The sequence below is a fragment of the Geotrypetes seraphini genome, chromosome 9 (assembly GCF_902459505.1).
Source record: "Geotrypetes seraphini chromosome 9, aGeoSer1.1, whole genome shotgun sequence".
Lineage (NCBI taxonomy): Eukaryota > Metazoa > Chordata > Amphibia > Gymnophiona > Dermophiidae > Geotrypetes > Geotrypetes seraphini.
In genome coordinates this window covers 72,714,354-72,742,038 of record NC_047092.1, presented here as the reverse complement: position 1 = coordinate 72,742,038, position 27,685 = coordinate 72,714,354, and the positions used below count along the sequence as shown (strand labels likewise).

Sequence of the window (27,685 nt, the reverse complement as noted above, 5' to 3'; positions counted from 1 at the left end):
ACTATGAAAGAGTTTTAAACAGTCTACCTAGATCAAATAATTCAGTTGAGGCATGGCATCGCTGCTTTCATTCCCTAATTTGTTGTGATCACCCAACTATTTGGTATCTGATTGCTGCTCTCAAAAGCAAACTAGAATTTTTTGAACAATTGTTAGTTGGCCAGCAGGAACAAAGGAAAAAGAAATATGTTGACCTTGATAAGTGCATCAAATATATTGTTGAAAAATTTGCACAAAAACAATCTGTTCATTTTCTTTGTGGTATTTCTTACAATTTGCCATGAATTATAATTTTTTGAGGGAAAAACAGTTTATTTAAGTTTTGAAGTATGCAGTAGTTTGTTGCTTACAATTTGTCTTGAATTATAAATTATATAAATGAGTTATTAAATTCCCTTTTTAAAAAAACTAACTACTACAATCAACTTTTGGTGAAAAATGGCATTTTTAGGTCTTTTGAAGCAAGCAGTTTTGTTGCTTACAATCTGTCTTGAATTATAAATTGAGTAAACATGTTATTAAATCCTTTTTTTTTTTTAACCTAGCAGTTCTACCAATTTTCATAAATCTGAATATAATATGAGGGTCTAAAGAATCATTGACTGCATTTCCAAGAGGATGTGAGAGACTATGGATGTTGGAACTTGCTTGGCTCCTTTTTTGGTACTATGCAAATTAGAGATAAAATCATGTTATTAAAGGGAGGCGAATCAAAAGGGACAACTATCCTGCCCAGCACATTTTCTTCTTGGATCTTTTCTTGCACCACTTGTCTGTGTCTGAATGGAAGCTACATTCATGTATTCCTGTGTTGGTAGTTTTTGAGGGCCTCGTTATGGGTAGCGCATCAAGCTTGATGGGGGTTGGTACTAGTTCCCTCAACTGCGAATGTCTGTCTCTGTTGCTTCTGCATTGGAACGTAGAATGTGCTGCTCCACAGCAAGTGTGTTTGAATTTGCAATTGTTCCGTGTAAACAAGCCATTATTCTATTGTCTGCAGGTCCTGCTCCGCTTGAAATCCTGCTTGTCTAAAACTCCCTCCATGACAATTATTGAGGGGTTGTTGTGGTGCTGGCAATATTCAGTGCTGAGGCCTGCATAGCTAAGTGATGGAATAGGACCGCAGTCCTAAATTGGTCACTTAACTATGCTGGTACCTGCATAGCTTCCAGGATAATAGCCCAAATTGTTGGCTTTCCTAGCCTCCCACCTCACCCTCATCCCCCAAAACCCTTCCCCTGAGATCAGATTCCTTGGAATCACACTCCTCCTGAGATCAGTCTCCCCTCCTCCTTGGTTCGACCTTCCATCCCTGGTATCTAGTGGGGATATCATGAGCAGGAGTGATCCCTAGCAGCTTCATCAGGTTAAATGGCTGCCACAAGCTCTAGCAGTTGTTTTGTGGTACTACTGCTAGAAGTCAACTTTCCATAGTACTGTGAGACTACTGCTGGAGCTTGCCATAGCCAACAGTTGCTGAAGCCACTAGTAGCAGGAACAAGTGAGACTCATTCCTGTCCAGAATACCCTCTCTGGACCATCAGGGATACAACATAGACCATGTTAGGGGGTCTGAATCAATGGTATTTCTGATCGAACTAGCCCAGCATTGAATATTTATTTATTTATCTATTTATTCAATTTTCTATACCTTTCTCCCAGGGGAGCTCAGAACGGTTTACATGAATTTATTCAGGTACTCAAGCATTTTCCCTCTCTGTCACAGTGGGCTCACAATCTTTCTAATGTACCTGAGGCAATGGGGGGATTAAGTGACTTGCCCAGGGTCACAAGGAGTAGCGTGGGTTTTGAACCCACAACCTCAGGGTGCTGAGGCTGTAGCTTTAACCACTATGCCACACTCTCTGGGTCTTCTTGTAACTTAGCCGGCGACAATTTAAAAACATGCTGACTGCTGCTGGCTGAATATTGACTGGATAAATTCTGGCACTGCTTGGATGGATCAGCTCTTTTTCTAATAAATTTGTTTTGTACAGAAAGGGATGGCAGGAAAATATGTTTCAGTGTTATTTAGTTTAAATGAGTACAATAAAATAAAAATCAGTCTTTAAGACTCTGTAGGATCCTAAAGTCTTTAAGCAGCTGTCAGCCTACCAGAAGTTCAATCCCACTGCTGTGCAGAATGCTTACATATAATCACACAGATGCAGGGGGCTAATGTGTTCAGGAAAACCTTCTATTTATGAAAGTAAACAAGCTTTGTTTTCTGGTAGAATTATGTTTATGAAGGCTGCCCTCAACTTAAGAGAACATTAGCAGCCATATTAAGGCATTTAAAGTGAACATAGCACTTCCAACCATGTAGAAGTATTTATGAAGTATGATTTATTATATGTGATATTATGAAACTCTGCTTTTTATTTATTTTAACACTGAGCTCAGATATGTTTTAAAGCCTGTTTTGTTGAAATATGACTTATTTTTTCTCCATAATAGAAGCCACTATAATAACATAACTCATTTTATAACTTGAATTAAAGTTTTAGGAAAGTTGGAAGATTGATATGTCTGGCAGAGATTGAAGAAGCATGGAGTGTAGTATTGACTTCTTCTAGGCAGAAGAACGCATCCTTGTGAAAAGCTTATAAAAATTAACTTTAAGATAACAAAGAGCCTCAAATTTTTTAAGCACAGAATAGTAAGGACTGATTTTCATTTTTATTTATACAGACGCACAATGAAAGAGAGAATCAAAGTACATACATTAAAACCAAACAAACAACAAAAAAAGCACCAAGGACCTCACAGAATGGGACAATGACGTTCTGTTTATTTCTTTTTTGTGGCACAATCATTGTGAAAATTGATTGCATTAGCCTTTCATAGAAGTATATTGGCTTAGCAATTTAAAGAGAGTATAAATAGCTCATAATACAGATGACTGATTGACTGACTACATATGGATCCCTGATGTAGACAGTTTTGCTGAAACACAGTCCGTGTCATAAAATAAACAGAACATCATTGTCTCATTCTGTGAGGTCCTTGGTGTTTTTGTTTAATTTTTATTTACTACCAATCACAATTTTTTTTTTTAGTGGTTCACAACTTTAACATTTACATATGTATCACATATTATTTATTAAAAACATATGGGTTAGAACATATAAACATATCTCTCACCACCACATAATTACATATATACCACCATCAAAATAACACTGACAGCTATATCACATAAAGGGGCTCTTTTACTAAAGATGTTAACGCAACATGAAAAATAGTCTACTGCAAAATACGTTAAAGTATTGTAACACCTTTACTAAAGCTCATGTATTGTAACACTATAATTGAAGCTCATGCAAACCACTCTGAATTGATTCCTCAGTCATTAGTAACGGCTTAGAAGCTTCCAATAAACATAAACATTTTGCAGTATTTTGCCTGTCAGTATGTTCTAAGCATGCATTAACTACTTAAAAAAAAACAACACATTCTTAGAAAGGGCATGTCAGAAGGAGAATGAGTGTAGAAGCAGTGGCGTACCAAGTGGGGGGCGGTCCGCCCCGGGTGCCAAGCCCTGAGGGAGTGCTCGCGGTCCGGTCCGGTTCCCCCCTCCCCCAGCTCCGGGTGTCGCGTCTGGAAACAGCCTGCAGCAAGATCGTGATGCCAGCATTCTTTGCCTGCTTCGGCTGTTTCCTCCGCCACGGTCCCACCCCCCCCCCCCTCTGACATCAGAGGAGGGGAGGGACCGCGGCGGAGGAAACAGCTGAAGTAAGCAAAGATCGCTGGCATCACGCGATCTTGCTGTAGGCTGTTTCCCCAGGGAAGTGAAGCGGGGAGGCCAGGGGAATGAGCAGTGCTTCGTGGTGGTGGTGGTGGGGCCGAGCGGTCCTTCGAGGTAGTGGGGGGGGGGGGGTCAGCAGGCCTTCAGGGTGGGGCGGGCAGGCAGACCTTGTGGAGAGGGGGAGACAGGCCTTCAAGGGGGACAAGCAGGCTTTCGGGGGGGGGGGGGGACAGGCCGTCAGAGAGGTGCAGGCCTTCGGGGGGGACACAGGCCTTCAAGGGAGGGCACAGGCCTTCAAGGGGGGGACAGGCAGACAGGCCTTCAAGGTGGGGACAGGCCTTTGAGGGGGGTGTAGGTCTTCGGGGGGGGGGGTGCAGGCCTTCGAGGGGGTGCAGGCCTTCAAGGGGGCAGGCCTTCGAGGGGGTATAGGCCTTTGGGGGGGTGCAGGCCTTCGGGGGGGGGAAAGGCCTTCAGGGGGGGCAGGCCTTCAAGGGGAACAGGCAGGCAGGCCTTCAAGGGGGGGCAGGCCTTCAAGGGGGGTGTAGGCCTTTGGGGGGTGCAGGCCTTCAATGGGGGGAAAGGCCTTCAGGGGGGCAGGCCTTCAAGGGGGGGCAGGCCTTCAAGGGGATCAGGCAGGCAGGCTTTCAAGGGGGGGACAGGCCTTCAGGGGTAGGATGCAGACCTTTAAGGGGGGACAGGCCTTTAGGGAAGGGGGGGCCCTGGTGTAGAAATACATGGAGGGAAGGGGGAGGGGTTCAAAGAGACGTGCATATGCCGGACTTTGGGTGGGAAGAAATAATGGGTCTGAAAATAGAGGAGAGAGAGAGAGGTGATGGACATGGGTTTTAGGGAGGGAAGGAACAGAAAGGGAGAGAAGTTGGACACAAGGGATGGTGTGGAGGGGGGATAGAGATACTGATTAGGAGGGTAGTTGGGAAAAGAAAGGGAGAGATGGTGGACCCTGGGGTGGTGGGGAAGGAGGGAGAGCTGCTGGATGAAAGGGTAGTTAAGAAAAGGTGGATCTGTGGAGGGGGACAAAAAAAGGAAAGATGCCAGACATCCGGGGGAGGGAAGTGAAACGGAAGGGGAGGACAGAGATGGCAGATGGATGGTTAGCACGGAGAAAGAAGAAAGAAGGAGCAAGCAAGTTATCAGAAGACAACCAGAGCCTTGGACCAACAAGATTTGAAAAATAACCAGACAACAAAAAGGTAGAAAAACTAATTTTATTTTCTGTTTTGTGATTACAATATGTCAGATTTGAAATGTGTATCCTGCCAGAGCTGGTGTTAGACCGCAAACGTGAGCTAGGATTTAACAGAGAGAGGAAAAGTCCTTTTTGTTTCTTTATTTTATTTACACCACAGCGCCAGTGTGGTTAGGAGAACATAAGAACATAAGAAACGCCCTCACCGGATCAGACCGAGGTCCATCCTGTCCGGTGATCCGCACACGCGGTGGCCCATTTAGGTACTACTTTTTGGAGACCCGGATTTACCGTATCCCTCAATATGATATGCAAGAAGGTGTGTATCCAATTTTCTCTTGAATCCCAAAGGGGGGTGAAAAAGCTATAAAATAAACCCACCAGGATGTTTGAAAAAAACACCCAATTGGCAGGAAAATCAAATCGATAAACCAATTCAATAGGCTGAATCGAATCAAAATTTTTTTTATCTGAATCTGACAGCACTAGTTTGCGCTACTGTCTTAGACTTTAGGACCTGGGATTGGGGAAAGATGGCATCCTCAATACTTTATAATGCAAGTGAAATGAGGATTTGGTCAGATTTTTGAAGGGTCTGTACTCAGCAGAAGAAAAATATTGTATAGGCCGGGGACATGAGACAGCAGGAAATGGGAACTTTTCTTCCTTCTATTTTTGTGAATGGCAAGGCTGAGGATGTCAGAGAGTTCAGTTAAAATATGTGCTTTATAAGAAAATATAATAATATGTTTTATAAAGTTTATAACATTGCTGGCCTACCTGGTGAGGTGTTCCTAGTGGTGGTGGTGGCAGTGTGTCAATGTGTTGAGAGGAAGAGGTGATCTGGGAAATTCTGCTGAGCAAACTCCGGGCCCATTTCCACCCCCCAGTTAGTCCACTCCACTCAACTGGTTCACACACTGAGTGGGTCTTTGGGTGTTGTTCCTGGGTAGTTGTTTTGGGATCTCTTCCAGTGGTTTGTCAGTATCTCCTTCTGGTCCAAGGAAGGAAACTATGTTTGTAACAGCGCTGCTTGTGTGGCATTAGGCTATGTAGTGATCGAAAGAAAAAAACAGACCTTTGCACATTTTTGCACTATATGGTGGGTGTATGAGATTCACATTTCCTGCACAGCTAAGTCCATGTGAAGTTACCTTGTGCTGTATTTGACATCTAGCAAGGTCTCTGTTTGAAAGGAAAGATCTAAACTTAAAAATGAAGTGGCCAGAAGTTATGGTAAAAGCAGATAGTGTAGCTGGTTTTAAGAAAGATTTGGACAAATTCCTGGAGGAAAAGTCCATAATCTGTTATTAAGACATGGGGGAAGTGTATGCTTGCCCTCGATCGGTAGCATGGAATGTTGCTACTCTTTGGGTTTTGACCAGGTATTAGTGTCCTGGATTGGCTACCATGAGAATGGGCTACTGGGCATGATGGACCATTGGTCTGACCCAGTTAGGCTATTCTTATGTTATGTTCTCATCTGTAGGGGCCTTTGTTTTCACTTCTTATTTTAATGTATTTTTTTTCTGGGAACTTATCAGTGTTTTTTATAATGGGAACAAAAATGGAAGAGAATTAATGTGTGTGGAATGGGGGGTAACTAATTTCTTCAGCTAAATAATTCAATCCACCTCAACCAGACATAGGAGAACTCACGCACCATTCACACACCCTCCAACCAAAAACGTCAAAAGAAAAAAACTGTTCGACAACCTCCTAGCCATTCGAGCTGCAACACTCGACCCCCAACTCTACAACCTATTGACCTCGACCACAAACTACAAAACCTTCAAAAAAGAAATAAAAACCCTTCTATTCAAAAACACATAAAACCGAACTAACACAATCAGAACTGTCTCAAGCATCACCTGCAACTACTCCATATGTACTTCTGATGTCATGACAATTCAGACATAATTTATGTTATGTTATGGTATGTTTGGAATAATGGTTACCTATATGAGGTTCAATAAAAGAAAATTTTCACTGCCTGTTTCTATTATGACTATTTATTCAGTTTCATGGTTATTACAAAAAATATTTTTTACATGGGGGGGGGTGTCAAAAAATTATGGGCCCCGGGTGCCACATACCCTAGGTACGCCACTGTGTAGAAGTGTTAACTGGCTAGCATGTTCACATTAACTTGTGCTAACTGACTAATGCTGAGTTAATGCAGTAGCATTTAGGCTCAGATTCTTTAAATGATATCTAAAAATAGGCACCTAGATTGGCACACCTAGCTGATCTACTGCTAGATGCACTGAAATCAGTGATCATTGCTAAACCTGTTTTCACAGCTATAGCGATGATAGCTCTTACCGACCTGATTCAAAAAATGGCTCACCTCATGTTTTTCCCCTCGATCATTTTACGATCATGCATATTAATAATAATAATAATAATAATAACAGTTTATATACCGCAGGACCATGAAGTTCTATGCGGTTTACAATGCTTAGAAATGTTACAGATTGAGTGAATAAACAGAGTTACAGATTGAATGAACAAAGTACAGATTTAGCGACATGTGATTCTTGCGCTCGGTTGTTAAGGACTAAGATTGAATGGGTTGGTCTCCTAAGTATTTTAGGAACAGATGTGTTTTCAGACGTTTCCTAAATTCTCCATAGGTAGTTGGCACAAGCAACTGTTCAAGGTCTTTACCCCATAATGCTGCTTGATGTGCGAGAAGATGTTGATGATGACTTTTAAATTTACAACATCTAACCGGTGGAGAAACGAAGTTCAGGTGTGAGCTTCGTTTGTGTCTGTTGGTTGAGAAAGAGAAAAGGTCTGTTATGTATTTAGGGGCTAATCCATAAAGTACCTTGAAGCAAAAACAACCAAACTTGAATTTTACACGTGCCTCCATTGGTATCCAGTGTAAAAGTAGATAGGAAGGTGTCACATGATCAAACTTCTTCAATCCACAAAGTAGTCTAACCGCTGTATTTTGAACCAATTGCAATCGCCGCATGTATTTCTGGGGGATTGCCAAGTAGGCGATGTTACAATAATCGAGTTGACTCAGAATAAGGGATTGTACTAGAATTCGAAATGATGAGGCATCGAATTAAGCTCTGATGGACACAAGTTTCCAGAGGGTATAAAAGATTTTTCTGATCAAGGAGTCCACCTGATCTTTCATGGTCAGGTTTTGGTCCAATGTTACACCCAATATCTTCATAGTGGGTTGAATTGGATAGCTGAGGTTGTTAATGCACATTGGTGCTTTAGTGTCGAGTAGGTATGGCGCTGCTATGAAAAATTTAGTTATCTCTGAGTTTAGTTTTAGTCTGAATTCGGTCATCCATTGCTCCATCCGATTTAATACTTCTGTTGCTTTGGGGGTGACTTCCGAGACAGAGTTGGTGAATGGGATGATTATCGTGAAGTCGTCAGCGTAGCTAAATAGTTTTATCCCCAGCTGGGATAGTTGTGCACCCAGCGAGGACATGTAAACATTGAAGAGCAAAGGAGATAGCGGTGATCCTTGTGGCACGCCAGATGGATTGCTCCATGTATCTGAGAGATCGTGATTAAAATGGTATGTGCGTGATATAAGGAAACCTCGAAACCAGTTCAGTACTTCTCCTCTGATTCCGATTGCATCTAGGCAATCATATTAGCATGCATATAACAGCGGAATCTGGATAGGCCCGCTACCTACATATATTTCAAACCTTTACCCCTCCCCTACATTATCCCACAAAAAACTCAACACTAATTATGGTGAAAAATAGCCGCAGCCCTGTTTATTGGTCATAACAGGTTGTTAAATAACATAACAATGTATAAACAGTATAAACATTATAACACAAATTATTTCGAGCTACTGTAAAAAACAAGTTATGCCCCCGACCCCGTCATGAAGCAAGAATCTGGGGGGTGGCATGTCCCCCACATGCCCCACTAACCCGGGTCACCTGACCCACCAGGCATGGCTCCCAGCCGGCCCACCGCTCATCCCCTGATGAGCCCAGCCAGTAGCTCGAGATACCGCCATAGGGCCTGTAAACCCTTACAGGCCCCCCCCATTGAAGAGAGCTGCGATTAAGATAGCGCCCAACGCTCACAACCCAACGAGAAATCATCCAACAGCAAATCCCAGCCCATGTCCGACAAATGTACCCGATCCCTCGCAAACAAACCTAAACAGGACACATCCACCCAGTCGTGTCGTAGTTGCACCCCCCCCTAGACTCCACCCATCGCCCTACCTGACGGTTAACCTTGCACAAACCCCTGGTCCATCTCCGGGACTCCAGCCGGCGTGGTCGTGGAATAATGTCCGACCACAGCAGCGTCGTGCCAGGGAACCACTCCAATACCATCCTAAGATCACCCAGAATAGTGTCAATCAGGTGCTTCCCCATCTGGGAATCCACGTCGTTACCACCCAAATGCAGCAGCAGGACATCCGGACGACGAGGGCGATGACGGAAGTCAGCCAGCAACGGTAAAAGCTGATGCCACCTCATGCCTCGCTGACCCCACCAGGACACGCGAATGCCCAAGTGCTGCAGACCCAGGTGCTGACCCCCAGGCCGGATCGCGGCACGCTCTCCCGCCAAGTGGACGAAGGAGTGTCCGACAATCCACACCGTATGCTGTCGCCGTACCGCATCTGCAAGGCAAACCCAACAATCAAATCCAGCCCTAAATCAAAACACAAAACCCTGGTTAGTAAAGTGTCAGTCCTGAGCATGCACCAACCAGCTATAGCCACCCACTCCCCCAAGACCAAGGTACCCATCAGTGGAAACATTAACTGAGCAGCCCAACTTAGGTCCCTCCCTGATCTAAACCTCGTGCCACCCCGTGAGGCCGAATGTAACTCCTGTAACAGTCCGAGGACCAACGCCCCAACCGTTGAATCCCTTCACCTGGCACCCCAGCCAGAAAGGCGCAAGTGGCAGCCCCAATCCGAAATGAATGAGTACCAAAGCGCACCGGGTCCTCACCACATTGGCGCAAAACTAGACGCAGCACTGCTAAGAACTGATAACGAGTAAGGGGCCCGCCGTCTTCATGCAACAACAAGGCCAACCCCAAAGGAGGACGAACCGCCATGTAGGCACACAGAGCCGTAACCGGGCAAGTAACACCCACTATCTTATGCAAAACCACCGTACGGCCCCTGCCCAGCTGGTCCGTCTTGGATCTGGCAAGATATAAACTAACGGTACTGTCACCGCACTGTACATGCCGCAATAAAAGTCCACGCGCACCCACCGAATCAGCAGGATGTACTAATAGCTCCCCGACGCGGAAGGCTCCGAAAAAAGCTAGCGAAAAAGCAGCAGTGAACAGCAGCACCTCGTATCGGGACTGAGCCACCGCCGGTAACTCCACGATCAACTTCATCAACAAGTCATGAGAAATTGGCCGCCGTGCATCGGGTTGCTGCGGCGCAATCCTAGCCATAGCCGTCAGAAGTCTACGCACTAGGAAACCCGAGGACGGGCAACGCCACCCCAAGGCTCTGGAGAAGAATGTAAAACCAGCTAAGTGGCCAGCCACAACTCCCAGCGACAAACCCTCACGATGCGAGTCCTGCACAAATTCCGCTAGCAGGGTCTCGGATACTGGTCCCGGGGACCAACCCCGGGAAGACAGGAAGGCGAACAATCGACGGAATCCAGCATTGTAGCGAGTCCAGGTGGTAGGAGCCACCCACTGTCTCAGCAAGTCCCAGAGCCCTTCCCGACCAGGCTCCATAAATGATCCGGCATCTGCAACCCATGGAGCTGCGCGTCTGGAGCCAGCCGACGAAACTGCGAAAAGTTAAAGCGAGAAAGAGCATCAGCAATACAGTTGCGACTCCCTGGCACATGCCTAGCCCTAATGTACAAATTGAGCCGCAAACAACGCAGAACGATCTCACGCATCAACTGATTAACCTGCAAACATTTAGCGGCATGCCGATTGACGACCTCCACAACCCCCATGTTATCGCAGCAAAATATTACGCGCTTATTACACAGCCGAGCAGGCCAAAGTTCGCAGGCGACCATTAGCGGGAAAAGCTCCAAGAGAGTCACATTACGCGTAACACCACTCCGCTGCCAGGCTACAGGCCACGGCGCTGCACACCAGTCCCCCTGGCAGTAAAGGCCGAAACCGAGGCCACCGGCCACATCAGAGTAGAGTTCCAAATCCAGGTTAGACAACTCGGGCTGTTGAATCGGAAGCGTGCCATCTCAGGATGTGCCACGACCCACATCCTGAGATCCGCCCGAATACTAGCAGATATATGCACGAAGTGGCGACGATCACGAACACCTGAGGTGGCAGCAGCCAGTCGTCGAGCAAAAGCCCGCCCCATAGGCAGTACCTGACACGCAAAGTTAAGAGACCCCAGCAGTGATTGAACGTCTCTGAGGGTAGCCTTGCGGGACTCAGCCATCCGAGAAATCTGCAACAACAGGAGTTTTACCTTGTCCAGTGGCAACCTGGTAACCATTGCTACGGTATCAATCTCAATACCCAGAAAAGTAAGCACCGTAGTTGGACCCTCTGATTTATCTGCCGCCAAAGGAATACCGAAAGCAGCAGCCACACGTTCAAATGATGCTTTCAAGCGGGAACACACCGCAGACCCCGCCGCTCCAACAAAGAGAAAGTCGTCCAGATAGTGCACAACCGAATCCGCCCGTGCTACGCGGACCGTAACCCAGTGCAAGAACGTACTAAACATCTCGAAGTAAGTGCACGAAATGGAGCAGCCCATCGGTAAATAACGATCGTAATAAAACTCACCCTCGAATCGAAAACCCAGCAGCGGATAAGAGGAGGGATGGACAGGCAAAAGCCGGAAGGCCGACTCAATGTCCACCTTTGCCAGGAGAGCACCACACCCAGCCTGCCCAACAAGACGCTTCGCAGAATCAAAAGACGAGTAGCGAACTATACACAGGTCATGAGGGATGCCGTCGTTGACAGAGCGGCCCAAAGGCCGGGACAGATTGTGAATCAAACGGAACTTACCTGGGTCTTTCTTGGGAATAATAGCCAACGGGGAGACCATCATAACCAAGAAAGACTGCTCACGAAAAGGCCCCGCAATGCGCCCAAGCCCGATCTCCTCCTGCAATTTAGACCGAACCACCTCCCGTAGGCTATTCACTGAGGATGCATTGGGAACCCGCACCGGAGCCACCGGTTTCTCGTACGGTATGACAAAACCCTCATCAAAACCCTTCTCCAACAGTACTGCTGCCCTCCGATCACTATAACAGCTCAACCACGGCCGGAGGGCCCCCACCTTAATCGGGGTGGGCACCGCAGCGGAACCCACCTCATTTTGCTGGCCCTGAGGACAAGGCCACTCCTTTTTTAGGGCATTTAAGCGCTGAGTGACCCTGCCCACACAGCGAACAGGCGTGCCGGAATCTACAATCCGGAAATGGGCACGTCGCTTTGTTGAACTTCCAGCAGAGGTCATTCCCTCCCCCAGAACCCTGACCCGGTTGCCCGGCGCCGGCTCGAAAGGAACGATTCACACCCGTCGATCCCCGATGCATCGATCGTGCCGCAACGCCCGCCGCAGCGCCCCCAGGCCTAGCCATATGCGTTAACCACAAATTGATATCTTGGGTACCCCAAGACATGTGCCTGTTTTCTTCCATCTTATCTCGAAAAGCCTCATCATAGTTGAGCCAAGCCCAACCACCGAAGCGCTGATAAGCGTCGAGCACAGAATCCATGTACGCCAAGAGCAGGCCATAATCCTGAGGACGAGCCTGGCCCCATACGCTAGCTAGTCAAAGAAATGCCCGCGTCCAGTTGATCATATTACGGGAGACCTGACCCGATTTAACCTTGCCCTCTTCCTTCTTACCCTTCTTTTTACTCCTACGCGTCCTGCCCTCTAAGAGCCGAAACACATCGATGCATGCTCGCTTTCTAATTTTCCGACGCAACCCTCTAGGTACCTTCTCCCAAAGCTCGGTGAGCGCCACCAATGCCGGAGCACCCCTATCCTGACTCTCCTGCCCCGCCTGCTCACCCAACGCCCTCGACCGAGATTGGGAGGAAGACGAAGAAGAAGTGGAGGTTAAAGAAGAAGAAGACGAAGAAGAGGAGGAAGCCCTAGCCCTTCACTTGCGCTAGCGCTTACGCTTCCCCTTCCCCCTACCCCGTTCCCCACACTCAGCAGCCTCTAAGGCCATGTTACCCATGTCCTGTGCTCCTCCAGCGATGATCGGTCCGCTCGACTCTCCAGCAGCGCCATCCGCAGCAGCTACCATGTGTGGACCCCGCTGTCCGGACATCGCCGAGGTTCCTCCGCCAGTAGCGCCATCCGCAGCAAACACACGACCAAGTCCACTCCGCCCGGGCTCCGCCGTCCGAACTCCTCCGGAACTCTGCACTTGCTCCTGGGAAAAGGTGGCCACAGCCTCACGTCTCACTGAAGAACCAGTGAAGACCTGTGAAGAAAAATCTAAACAAGGACCAGACAACTGCACAGCACCAGCAGGATGAACCCCATAGGGACCCCCAGAACCCCCCGCTCCCCCGAGGGCCCACCAATCCGCAGGCCCACCGCCGCGACCAACCCCACAGCCCCACGCGGATGCAGGATCGGACATGCCAGCACCCCCCATCGGCCAAGGCACAGGACTCCAACCCGCACCCCAAGACCCTGAAGCCCAGGGAGGCCAGAAGGGAGAATGAACAGGAGGCAGGAAGATGCTCTGCGTTGGAGCAGTGACACCCACGCCCAAACCACCAACAGGAGCTCCAAGGCCCCCAACCTCGACTGTCCCCGAAGTCGCCGGTACCCTAAACTGAACCACTCTCTCCGCCGATCCAACAACCGCACCCCCACCCAGGAAATGGTCACCAGTCTGGGTAATTGAACAGTTAGGTACCACTGGTGCTGTATGCAGCACATCCGGCTGAGTCAACATATCAGCACGTGGCTCATACCAGACACCTCCCCCGCGGTCGGAAATGCACTCCCCGACGCTGCCACAGCCCCACCCCCGATAGAACTACCGGACCTAGCCCCCTTACAGGCCCTCCCGCCGGACCTCGCGATTTCTAATGGACCCCCTCCTGTCCCCAGCGCGATGGATTCCCGGGCAACCGCACGAGAACGCCTCGGTGGCAGGGAACGCTCCCGGTTCGGCGCATTACTCACCGGCTCTTCCTCCTCGTCGAAGGAGCTACCCGCCGCGAAGGAGAGCTCGGCCGCACTGCCGGAACCCGAACCTGACTCCATGTCTGAAAGCCGCCTCGGAGGACCAGAAACGCCCTTAGTCCTCCGAGGCCCGACTTATAAACTCTCCCCCCTCCCGACGCCCTCCGCGGCCACGACTAACCAATGGCAGGTCTTCCCAGCGGCGGGAAGACCTGCCGACCAATCCCCTGCCTCCTGTTCTCCCCAACGGCCCCGCTTCTCCGACGGGCTACCACGCAGGCCTCCCAGCTCCGCGTTAGGTACGCCCGTCGAGACGAGCTCGCGGGCTGCCTATTAGCTAAAACCCCATGCAAAATAACCAAGTGATTGATGCACTGACATCGCTGGACTATGCAACCCCCTCTCCCCCCCCAAAAAAAAAAAAAAAAAACCAGGGGTTTTAGCGATCAGAAAAACGACAGGTCTGCCTGTTTTTGATTTTTCTTCATTTTTTTTCAATGGCACAGATATTTTGTGCATTACACATGCAAAATATCTGTCCCATTAAAAGAAAAAAAGTCCCCCACTGCCAATGATGGCCCACCCCAATCACCTGTGATGAATGTGGCACCTGGAATCTCCCCATGAGAGAAAATTGGCAGGAAGGATGCACACTCCCTCCTGCCACTGGATGCTCCCCTGAACCCCACTCTCGCTCCCCAAACCCCCTTCCCGTACCTTTTGCAGACATTGGAAGCTGAAGGGAAGCATGATCCCTCCAGTTTTGAGACCTGTCCGATGAAAATGACAGGCCTTTCCCTCCACAGTGCACCATGTGATGTACAAGGAGGAGCCTAAGGCCCTGATTGGCTCAGATGCCTAAGGCCCCTCCCATGGGAAGGGGAAGGCCCATAATTTTTGAGCGTCACTCCAGCTCCCATCATCTACCAAAGGTATGTGGGGTTCGAGGAGTGGGGGGAGGGGTTCAGGGGAGCATCTGATGGCAGAAGAGAGCGGGTATCTCTCCTTCCTTTTTTTTGAGTAGGTAGGGGGGAGGGTAGGGGATGGTTTGGGGGGCTCCATTGGCAGGAGGGAGTTGGCATCCCTCCTGCCAATTTTCTCTTGTGGTGGGGTAGGGGTGGGGAATGGCATGGCAGGAGGGAGTGGGCATCCCTCCTGCCATTTTCGCTGCTGCCGGGTGGGGGTGGGGTTGGTTGGTTCCCGGTGCTAGGATGTCGGGGAGGGCTTTTTTTTCTTTCTTTTTCTTTATGGGGTAGATATTGTGCATGTGTAACACACACACACATCATCTGTCCATTAAAAAAAAAAGAAAAAAAGGTTTCCTGCCCTGAACAGCTCAGTGGCGGGAGGTTGCTTTTGAGGCTTCCCCGGCCTCTCAGCTAGTCAGGCTTCCCTTTGCCAGCTTTGTGCAAGTGTGAGGGTCGCTATCACTCCAATCAATCAGACGAGTGAGAAAGAGATTACGACGAACCTCTGAGCAAATCATTTGCGGACTGCTGGGCACGATGGACCACTGGTCTGACCCAGCAGCGGCAATTCTTATGTTCTTATGTCTTTTTGGTACATCGAGTGCTCTTCCGCAATCAGCCAGAGAATCGGCCAACAGTGGTCCAATCAGTATTAGCAATTATGTTTAGTGCATCCAGGCCCTAGTAGCCTCACAGATTAATTGACTTAATCAGCACTAATAACTGACCATCATAAAAAACCATTAAATTTCATACTTAGAATAGCTTAGACAATAGAACATATGATATTTGTACTCTGAGGATGACTAATTATTTATATGCAGATGAAAGCACAGGTGTTGAAACCAAGTGGAAAGGATCTGAGTATGACAGATGGAGATTAATATAAGTTTGGGGACTGTTGTACAGTGGGTAGAGTTCAATGGTTTAGTGTGGAATAGTGGTAAGATTGAGGTGTTATGACCAAATCACATCACGTAGAAATTGAAGCTTAAGGATGAAAAGATGAACAAAGTTCTGAAGGTGAAGGATTCTCGTAGGAATAACTTTTTGATTGGACTTTGGTGTTAGCTCTTTTGTCTCATTGGTAGTGTATAATACTTTCTTAAGAGAAAAAGGATCAAAGATTGTGTAGGCCAGGGTGATAGCCCAGGAATATTGTATATTTTATGCTCCTTGTAAGAGCTTAAATCAGGGGCTTTGAAGAAAATACTATCCAGTGATTAACAGTAGTGCAGAATAAAGCAAATGGGTGAGTTACTACCCAAAACATTTGAGCTAAATCCTAATCCTATCAATGAGTATACAAAAAGAGAGAGCACTAGGCCATTAATGCAGAATCTGTACAAGTTATGGCTTATATATGATTCAAGATTTTTACAATTCTATTTTTAGCCCTGGGTGTCTATCAAAGAGAGCACAAATTGATTAAAACATTGAGGTCAAATCTTGGGTCATTGTTGGATGTTCCACATTTATGGATACTAGAGAAATGATGGGTTAAAATATTTTCAGTGCAGGTCCTGAATGATAATACCATGCTTTTGTGAGTAGGTATTATACTACAGAATGAGCTTGAAATGAAAGAAAAGTTTAACCATCTGAATTATCACTCTAGCACTATGAAATAGTGGAACATCTTTTATCCAGAAAAGGTTTGGACCGGCCATCTTCCAGATAACTGATAGTTCTGCATAACAGAAGTAGTCCCCTTTGATAGTTCCTCTTTCTCTTTGGAAACTGCAAGAAATTAAACATTGAACACATGATATATAATTTAAAAAAAATGTAGAAACAATCTGATTTAAGGGGTTTCTTATCCTTTTTTTATTCTATTTTTATCCATACATACCTTGTAATCAACCACTGAGAGAAGAGAACTGTATTCTTTACAAAATTAATAGCAAGCTATGTATGTTATCCAGTGAAACAATTGTAGTCAAAATTAAATAAAAATAGGAGGAAAAAGACTTTGAGCCACACCTTTCACTTGTTCATGTGACCAGGGTTTATAGACAATGTCTTCATCAGCATAAAAAAACTTCCTATGTTCTACAAAAGTGCTCTGTGCAACACAAAATTAATAAAGCTTAATCAAATATAAGTATAAAGAACAAAGCCAGTGATGACTTTATTTGTAGTACCTGATCATTCTTTTGTTTGAAGTTGATCACACCGAAGATGGTCAGCGTTTGGCTTAATGCTGCCTCATGGTGTATATAGCCAAAGTATTGCCCTTTCCACATGATTGCCACCTCATGTGAATGCTCTCTTGCAATTATGCACTAGAATACTTTTATGGCAAGTTACAGAATAACATACCTGCCATTACACCACTGTTTTGGGGTGTATGGAGCCTTATTCAGTGTTTCTCAACTTCTTCAAGCCAGGTATCCCCTAAGTCTAACAAATATCAACCGAATATCCCGATCACCGACTGCCCATGCACTTCCCCAAACCTACCCAAGCTCTGTCCCAGACACCGCCCTATTACTAATTTCAATGCAATTTCTTCCATTCACTTTTCATATACACATATGTAAATTCTTAAAACTGACACATTTCAGTCACTAAATTGAAAATAAAATAATTTTCCCTATCTTTTTTGTCTGATGATTTTAGTTTTTATAATCATCTTTTCCTAGTCTCTATTTGCACTTCCTTCTGTCTGTGCTCTTAACTGTGTTTTCAGGACCTTCTTATCCATTAACTGCTTTTCTCTCTTTCTTCACTGTTCTGTCCTGCAATCCATCTTTGGCATTAGCTTTTAACATTCAATTTTTTTTCTATTGTTCTGCTTTCTTCTCAAAATCTAGTTTTCTATGTCTTCTCTTCCTATCTCTTTCCTCTCCCATAGTAATGCATTTCTCTCTCCTTAAAGAAAAATGGGGAGACCCAATGACCACAGTGAAAACAATCCATCGATGAAAACAAAAACTGTGGATACAGATGTTCTGGAGATAATTTATTAAACACTGACATATAAAACTATGAAAATTCAATTAAAAAAGTACAATGGTGAAAAATACAGTGATAAAAATCCAACCAGACCCTATACGGTCCGTGTTTCGGCGAACACACCTTCCTCAGTGGTCCAATGGTTTGCAAATTCACATATAAAGAATTGGACTGAAAACAGTCTATTGTCTTTAAACATGCAGTGTTCTTTGTCTTTAAACATGCAGTGTTCTTTGCTCACATGTTTAAAGACAATAGACTGTTTTCAGTCCAATTCTTTATATGTGAGTTTGCAAACCATTGAGGAAGGCGTGTTCGCTGAAACACAGACCGTGTAGGGTCCGGTTGGATTTTTATCACTGTATATTTTATCATTGTACTTTTTTAATTGAATTTTCATGGTTTTATGTCAGTGTTTAATAAATTATCTCCAGAACATCTATTTCTCTCTCCTTCCCAGCATGTTTCCATGGTCTGACACCTCCCTCCTCCCAGTAGTCTGACATCTCTCTCCTTCCTTTCCCCCCTTCCCACAGTCTGGCATCTCTCTCCTCTCCTTCCTATAGTCTGGCATCTCTCTCCTTTTCTTCTTGCAATCTGGCTTCTCTCTATCCCCCTTCTCTTACATTCCCTGGTCTGGCATTGCTCCCTTCCTTGAGTCACCTCTCCCCGCCCCCCTCCCAGTGTAACATTTTTCTCTCCTTTCCTCCTTTGTGGCTCCTTCCTTGTCCAACATTTCTCTCTCCTTTCCTGCCACCAGTCCAACAATTTCTTTTTCTCTGCCTCCTGCCTGCTTCTTCTCCTCAGGTCCTCATTGCATCCCCCAAACAACCACTCTTTCTTCTTCAAGGAGTCCAACTTATCAATCTCTGCCCTCTCCCTCTGAGTGTGACATTTCTCCTTCCCTCCTTTCTGCCTTCCTCATCCAACATCTCTACCTCTCTCTCTCCATGAGTCCAACACTCTTTCTCCTCCCTACTTTTATCCAGTGACTGCTTGCCTCTCTCCACTTCCATTCAGCATCTGTTCTCCTCTCTCTCCTCCCAACTTCCTTCCAGCAACTGCTCACCTCTCTCTCTTCTCCCCACTTCCTTCCAGCAAATGCACTCTCTCTCCTCTTTACTTCTTTCCAGCATCTGATCCCCTCTCTCTCCACTTCCATTCAGCATCTGCTGCCCTCTCTCTCTCTCTTTCCTCCCCTCTTCCTTCCAGTGTCTGCTCTCCCATTTCTCCTCCCCACTTCTAGCATCTGCTCCCTTCTCTCTCTCTCTCTCTCCACTTCCATTCAGCATCTGTTCTCCTCTCTTTCCTTCTCACTTCCTTTGAGTCTGCTCCTCTCTCTCACTTCCCACATTTCCATTCAGTGTCTACAACCCCTTTCTATCCAGTGTCTGCACCCTTCCCTCTCTCCACTTCCATTCAGCATCTGTTCTCCCCTCTCTCTCTCACTCACCCCCCCCCCCCACACTTCCATCTAGCATCTGCTCACTCTTTCTCCATACAATAAATCTGAAGCAGCACTCAAACCTGAAGCACAATTCAACCTCTTCCCCTTATCAGGCCATCTCCTTCCCTTCCCCTCAGCTTAGCAGGCACTTTTCAAAATCAGTTTTCTCTCTCAGAGGGGCCATGACAAAGCAGCCACTCTCACAAGTTACACGTGGATACACAGAAACTTCTCATCTGACACGATCCACACAGGATGAAACAGGAATTTGTGTTGGAGAAGCATCGGGGCAACTGCATGCAACTTGTGAAAACAGCTTCTGAGAGAGAAAACTGATTTTGAAAAGTGCCCGCTAAGGTGAGGGAAAGGGAGAGAGATGGCTCAACAAGAGAAAGAGATGCCTTGACTGTGGGGGCCCCCTGGAGGTGTGGGGCCAAGGGTAGCTGCACTATTTGCCCTACCCTAATGCTGGCCCTGTATGGGAGCCATACAGCACCGGTGTTATGTACTCCTTGACAATGGTATGTGTATCCCCTGGGGTATACGCATCACATGTTGAGGACCTCTGCTATATATAACACCTAAAATATCAGTGCCAAAAAAGGCAGCACTTGGCATGGTTCTATATAATACCTCTAAAGTTATGCATGGTTTATAGAATCATATGTGGTGCCCATACATATGACAAACTTTTAGGCATATCCATTTAGGTCAATGAAAACTAGGCCTAAATACCTATGCCTATATTGTAAGCAAACTTGGCATATTCTATAACAGAGCACCTAACTTTTAGGAAAGCTCATGCTTTTCCCCTGACCATGCCACTTTTTGAGATTCACACACTATTTTGATCCAGCATCATTTAGATTACTGGTACAGTCATTAATTTGTCCATTTTGGATTACTGTAATATCATTTACTTAGGATTTCACAAGAAAATTTTTAAAAGATTGAGGATAATCCAGAATACAGCTGTCTGTTTGATCTTTGGCTTAAAAAAAAAAAAAAGAACGACCATGTTAGCCTGTACTATTGACTATTGCACTGGTTACCTATTAAAGCAAGAGTATTCAAATTTGCTTGCACTTGCTTTAAATTAGTATCGGGATTGTCTCCAACTTATCTTTCATCCCACTTTGAATTATACAGGCCTTTGAGGGAAACTAGAAGATCTAATTTATTTACCTATCCCAAGCTTGTCGATATAAGACCTTCCTAGATAGGACATTGGCGTTTCAAGCAGGTAAACTGCAATCTTGGTTAGCCAAATGTCTTTATCAAGCCCTGTCATACTGTTCTTTTCAAAAATTAATTAAAAACAATTTGTTTGACAAATTTATCACCTAAATTAAGAGTCTTTTAAGATTGTAATTAGTGTATCCATTGTGTGATTGTATTTTCACTGATTGTCCAGTTTCTCTTATGTAAACCACCTAGAACTGCTGGTGATGGTGGTCTAAAAGAATAAAGTTCTTATTATTATTATGTGCACCATTTTATAGAATATGCTTAGCAACTTGTGTGCATAACTTCTAATTAGTACCAATTAGCATCAATTAGGTGTTAAGCACCAATTATTGGTGCTAATTAGCTTGCTAAACAATTAAGTTGCACATGCAAATCTGCACTGTGCACAGACTTGCATGTACAACTTTGCCCTATATAGAATCAGGCCCAGAGTGTATAAATAAGTACACTTTTGAAGAAGGGGCCCCTAAGGTTGATATTCAAAGTGATTTAACTGGGCAGGAGAGGCTTCAGTCTGGTTAAATTGCACTGGCTGTTCCAGAAGCTACTATTTAGCCATGCATACCACCCTTATCACTGCAGCACCCTCTGCTTTGTTTCGAGGCAGTCCGGGAGCAGAGTTAGGCAGAACCAGAAGTTATGTGAGTTTGCTGGACTACATCAAAAAGCAAGTCTAACTATGTCTGGTTAGCTAGTTTTTGGATGCTACCAGAGACCAGAAAGCTAGTCTCAGTGCCCAAATAAGGCCAGGTACTGAATATCTGGGCCTAATTTAACCAGGAATGATCATTCTTTAAAGAAACCAGCTAAATGTTGTCCCCTAAGTTTTTATCAGTAGTTAATATTCTGATTTCTCTCTTTTCTCTTCCAGGTAACACGATAGCTGAAGAGAAACTGAAAGTTAATTCCTGTACTAAAAACAATAGAGCTACTATGTAGGGACTTCACACCTAAGACAACAATCAAAAGAGATTGTGTAAACAGCTAGGATATACCCTTCAGAAAGACTTACTTCCTCAAGAACTTCATTTGCAATGAGCAAAATTTGAGTGTACTGCAAACCCCAGATGTGGATCTCTTTGCTACGACCACGTCAACTGGATAAAACATGAACTCTTGGTAGATTTCACTTCCCAAAGAAATGTACCATTGCATTGTTGGGAAATGTACAAAGGGTGAATGGTGAAAAAAATGTTCTTAGTTTTAAATAGGTACTTTTTCTTTTATTTATACTATATTAAATTGTCTTAAAAATGTATTGACTCTTTACTTCTGATTTGTTCCCTAGTCCTTTGTTTAATGACTGGTGGGACTGCACAAAGTTTCAATCAAATTTATTTTATAAAGTTGTCCTCTGGCATAGTGCAGATTTAGTCATTTTTATTTGTATTATTTTCATGGAGCACCAAAAGGCTATATATTTCAACAGCTTGAAGTTGCTTTTGTTATAAGAATGGAAATATATAACCGTTGTTAATAATTATTGTTGACAAGTTATAGTTATCCAAATACATCAATCATATAAGAAGGCTTAGTCAGTCTGACGTGTCGCCCCAAGTCTAACCAAGCACTGCAGCTCTTTGATAGTTAAATAAGTAGTGGTCAAAACAAGTTTACCATTTTCATTACAAAGTATTTTATACCTTTGAAATACACATTTTTTTCAGCTAGAATAAAAAAAAAACTTGAATGTATATATACTTGAGTTTCCCCGTACTCAGTCCTGCCTTTATTGAGAAATAGCAGTAAACATCAGTGAATGAGTCCCTTTTTGTCAAGATTTTATAGCCATGGTGGAGATGCATGTGACAATTAAGTCTAAGGTTAGGTGGTAGTCGTCCTTCCCTACCCCTCCCCTATCCCAACATATCTCTTATGCAAACCCACTATAGTATAAATCTAATGTAGATATCTGCTCATTGTGTTAATAGAGAAGTACATCATTTTCCAGCTTTTAAAACATGAATGCTTTGCATACATTAATTCAGCCTGGGTCTCAATCTGTTCCACAAACCTTTTAATTAGCTAATGTTTCATCTTATCATCCCAATTCACTAGTGTTCCTTGAACACATTGTGATTTGTTATTCCATAAACCTATTATAAATATTTAAGAGCCTTAAGCACCTAGGAACTTTTTATTACAGAATGTCTAATTTTATACAACATATTCCAATACCACCTCAAAGATTAAGACAAAAGAAAGTTGATACTATATTGTGGAACAGTGCTAATAATGCATAAGCATGCTGGTAGCAGATAATATATATGACATAAATTTGTATGTCTTGGTTTTACATGCTAATATAAAGACTAAAAAGACTGATGACTATGGAAAAATATGAAGACAATCCCACTCAAAAAGATCTATGCTGTCTGCTTGGTGCGCCAATACATTATAGGAATATTTTTTTTATTGTTATTACTTTAACAATCCATTGACATAGCAAATTGGATATGAATCGGGTTGTATAATGGATGAACTCCCTGGAGTGCTTTGGTTTGTCACAATATGCAAACCTGATCCAAGCCCATTTCATTATTTCTGCTGTATTATTGCACAGCAGAGTTAAAACTCAATGAAGGTTAGAAATAAATTGAGGATGTATATTTTGCCACTGTACTGCAAAATAATCAAAAAAACCTTTATAAAGAAAGTATTTCTTATTACATTTCAATTAGGATAAACCGTTTGCAGTTTCTGCTTACATAATACTTCAATATGGGTTATTACTGTGCAGCCATGTGCTAATAATTATGTGGGGAATATGGAGATTCACATAATGACTTCTTTGGAACAATGAGATGTAAAATATTTAATTCAGTAGGATATGGTTTGGACTTTACATTATTCAGGTTCTGAGTTATGCTTTTTAACATTTGTTTCAATTCACAAATTTTTCCCCATAAAAATAAAAGCTAAAATACTGTATTATAAACAAGTGTAATACATCCAATAGGTGAAAATAAATTCATGGATTTTAAAATACGACTAGATTATTCCAGTGCATTAATGTTGTGATTATAAAAGTGAATAAAACTATGCTATAAAAGACTTCCCTGAGATATGCACTTTAAAAGTCTGCCTTTTTTTCTCTTCCAAGAATAAATGACATTTTTCAAATAATTGCTGAAATAAAACCAGTCTGTTCACCACCATTGAAATATTTATTTTATACTCATTAAGAACTGCCCAAGGTATTGGAGGTACAATATTCTGGGTACAGTAACAAATTCGGAAGCTTTCACTAGTTGCATACAATATTTTCTTGGAGAAATTGGAATAGAAAATAATAAATGCTATATACTGGGTTACATTGTACTATATGGGGATAAATATCTTGATGTTACAAAGGGCCTCTCAAAGCAAGAGAGAAATTCTCGGGGAACTATGTAGTTTCAGAAGTTACATACAGTATATATAATCAACATCTACCCACTAAAGTCAGGTTGTAGAGGTTCAGAGTGTCAGTTAATACCATGCTGTTTGATTGAAAATGCCGTTCTGCTAGAGATACTGCAAAATTGTTTTCTCAATGACTGAAAAATCATTTTCTGAGATCCATCTTTTCTGTTGCTGTGGTGGCCTGTGGTTGAAATTTTACACATTTCTATACTCTCTCCTTAAGGACAAAAGTGCCTTTTCTTTCTTGTGACAGTCTGTTCCATTCCATGGCCTTATATTCAGGCTGTCTTTCAATGCCTTCTACTATTACCAATCAAAATGTCTTATAGTAATAATCTCAACTATCTTGCACACCAAATAAATCACAGAGTCATAGAGTCACAGCAATCTAGTTCATCTACTCATGAAGCATATTATTATTGAGGACCGTATGGGGTATCAGACAACCCGACAAACAGCTTAGTTTGAAGGGAGAGATTCTTCATTTGCCCCACGGAACCTCCTCCTCCATATTTCTTATTACTGTTTTTTTCTATTCTTTTTTAATTCTTTTTTCTTTCAGTGATAATTGTCTTATCGTTTCATGTAAGTTAGACTTATTTAAGGTTACTTAGCTTTCAGCATTTAAGCTTTAAGGTCATTCCCCTGAACGCCAACGCGTTTCGGATGTCTTTGTCAAGGCGACATGGGGAAGCTGAAATACCAAGAAACAAACCATTAGGGTTAAGGCTTCCAACTAGACAAAAATTTTTTTTATTTTAGGACAACCCAAACCCTCCCTTTATTCAGATACATTACTTACATTTTTAGTGAACATGCACAGCGTACCGCCAACCGGCTTAGAAAGGCAAGCCGTGGCGTACTGACTCTGAGAATTAAATACCCCTCCCAAATGATGACATTTCTGGGGAGACAAACTACGTTACCTCACAGAATTTAAAGGGACAAAACCCTACTTAAAATAGAGACAAACGTCTCAAAGAACTAAATTATTAAAGGGACAAGACACAACGAAGCCCAACTTAAAGGTCAGCTTGAGCTAACCAGTCTGATGATTCATTGAGCCCTTTAGGGGACATCGAGTCTAATATAAACATCCACCGGAGCTCACAACGGTTCAGCCTCCAGACAGTGTTCCCACCCTCCCACCCTACAATGATACGGTCCATAACACGCCACTTTAGATCTTTAAGAGTGTGACCGCAGCTAGTCCAATGACGGACCAGCGGGGAAGATTCAGTATGTGTGTGCACTCTGGATTTATGCTCGGTCAAACGGACCCGTATGGGACGAGTTGTTCTGCCCACATACAACTTGGGACAGGGGCACTGGATCACGTAAATAATGTTATCAAAATTACAGGTGGTGTTATATTTAGTCTTATATATAACCCCTGTACTAGGATGAGTCCAGCATTCCCCCGAGATGGTATAAGCACACCATTGGCATTGTCCGCATGGAAGGTGATTCCCACTCGAGAGCGGAGCTCTCTCCTGCAATTTGTGGTGATTTAACATTTCACCCAAATTTCTTCTTCTTCGATAAGAGCATAAAGGCTGATCATCTAAAGTGGGAATAACCAACCTGGGGATATGCCAATGTTTTTTTACAATTTTAGAAACCCGGTGGGCAAGGGTAGAGAACTCCTGGACAAAGGCCACCGTGTCAAGGGGATTGTTGTCCCTGCTGATATCCTGCAGCAACCACTCTCTGTGAGCATATTTAGCTCTTTTGTAAGCTTGTTTAACTGTGGCATAGGGGTAACCACGTTGATAGAATCTAATTTTCATCCATTTAGCTTGAACAAGGAAGTCATCTAAAGAATGGCAAATCCTTCTTAGTCTCAAAAACTGACTAATGGGTAAGCTTCTTTATAGATTCTCAGGATGGAAACTATGGAAACGCAAGAGGCTGTTGCGGTCTGTCTCTTTTCTGTACAAAGAGGTTTGAAGATGAGTAGTCCCCTTCTTAACCAAAATATCCAAAAACGGAATCTCCTGATATTTTATTGTAGCTGTAAACTTGATGTTATTATCTATTCTAACCTATTCAGCTCCTCAATAAATTGTGTCAGCTCTTCCTCAGTTGAAGTCCATATACAAAATATATCATCGAGGAACCTCCTCCAGATTTTCACATTTTTAAAGCCTGGTAAAGGATAAATCTGGCTCTCCTCCAAATCTGCCATAAACAAAGCAGTTAAGGAGGGAGCTAAAGACGCTCCCATGGCTCTCTAGAGGAGAGTTACGCATGGATACAATGGGGCGTCTAGGGGGGTTAGGTAAATTTTTGTGGATTTTCGGAAGAAAATATATGATAGGAGTAACATAGAAACTGGGATTAAGAAAAGCTGCTTCTCTAGAGGTGATCATTTTCAATTTATGGGCTTTAGAGATCAAGTTTGAAATGGTACGTTTCAGTTCAATAGCTGGGTCTTCTGATAAACGTTAATAGAAGAGCGGGTCATCTGACTGCTGATGAGCCTCTCTTAGATATTGCTCTTTGGACCATAACACAATGGCTCCTCCTTTATCAGCTCGGGAAAATATAGTCAAAGTATCATCCCGTAGTTCCTGTAAGGCACACCATTCAGCGTAAGTCATATTGAACTGAGGTTGAGTGTGGGCTACTTGTTCTTCCATTTGTGCCACTTCAGACAACACCAGATCACGAAAAGTGATCAAATTAGGGTGCAACGGGGATGCAGGGCACCAACTAGATTTGTTAGAAATCAGCATCCCATCATTCACGGGCTGATGGTCTTGAAAAAACATCTTCAGATGCAACTTACGGAGCAAACTGTATATAGATAACCGAGTGTTGAACGCCTCATATCGGGCAGTTGGAACGAAACCCAGTCCCAAATTTAAAACTTGTTCTTGTATCGGGCTGAGTTCCGTCCCAGTCAGGTTAACTACGGCTGATTGGTCCGAAACTGGGACCTCGTCTGGGGGCCCTGAACATATCCCTGTTGCTGACCCTGGAATCCCACTCTTCTTGACCCTCGGCCCTTTTGTCTGCCTCTGGGTCCTTGTGACTGAAAACCCCCTTGGCCGCGTTGTCCCCTCATCCCTGAGGGGCCTCTGCCTTGACTACTGGTGGAACTGAAGTCTGTGGACAAGTGGTCATCCTCAAAGGGTTGCTTCTGAGGAACATTACTCCTAAATAGCCATAGGTACACCTGGTTGGTGGCATAATCTCTTTCATCCCTTCTGTACTTCTTAATTTTGGACTGTTTAATTGACTCTCTATATGTTTCAATTTTCATATTATGATCACTCTCTAGTGTGATAAAGTCTGTCTCGCTAACACAATCCTAACGAATCAGTGCTTTAGTTTCTTCAATCGTTTTTTTCAATTCAGTTTCCAATGAAGTAATTTGTTCAATGATCAATAACATCAGATCAAAGCTACATTTATTGAGAATGACACACCATTTCTCTTGAAATTGAGCTTCATTGGAAAATAAGGTCGGGCCTTTTTGTATTCGCAGCCCACGTGGAATCATAGAAGTTGACACATACTGTGCCAAGGTATTAGCGTGTAATTC

The 27,685-nt window shown here is 44.1% G+C and overlaps 1 protein-coding gene across 1 annotated transcript in view; it reads left to right on the top strand.

The window, feature by feature from the left end:
- Positions 1-22,128, top strand: part of TAFA2 (TAFA chemokine like family member 2) — an 803,553-nt gene extending 781,425 nt beyond the window's left edge. Inside the window, exon 6 of the mRNA XM_033959727.1 lies at positions 21,602-22,128. Coding sequence (XP_033815618.1) covers positions 21,602-21,613 — 12 coding nt within the window. The 3' untranslated portion in view covers positions 21,614-22,128. The remainder of the gene's footprint in view (positions 1-21,601) is intronic.
- The last annotated feature ends 5,557 nt before the right edge of the window (positions 22,129-27,685 follow it).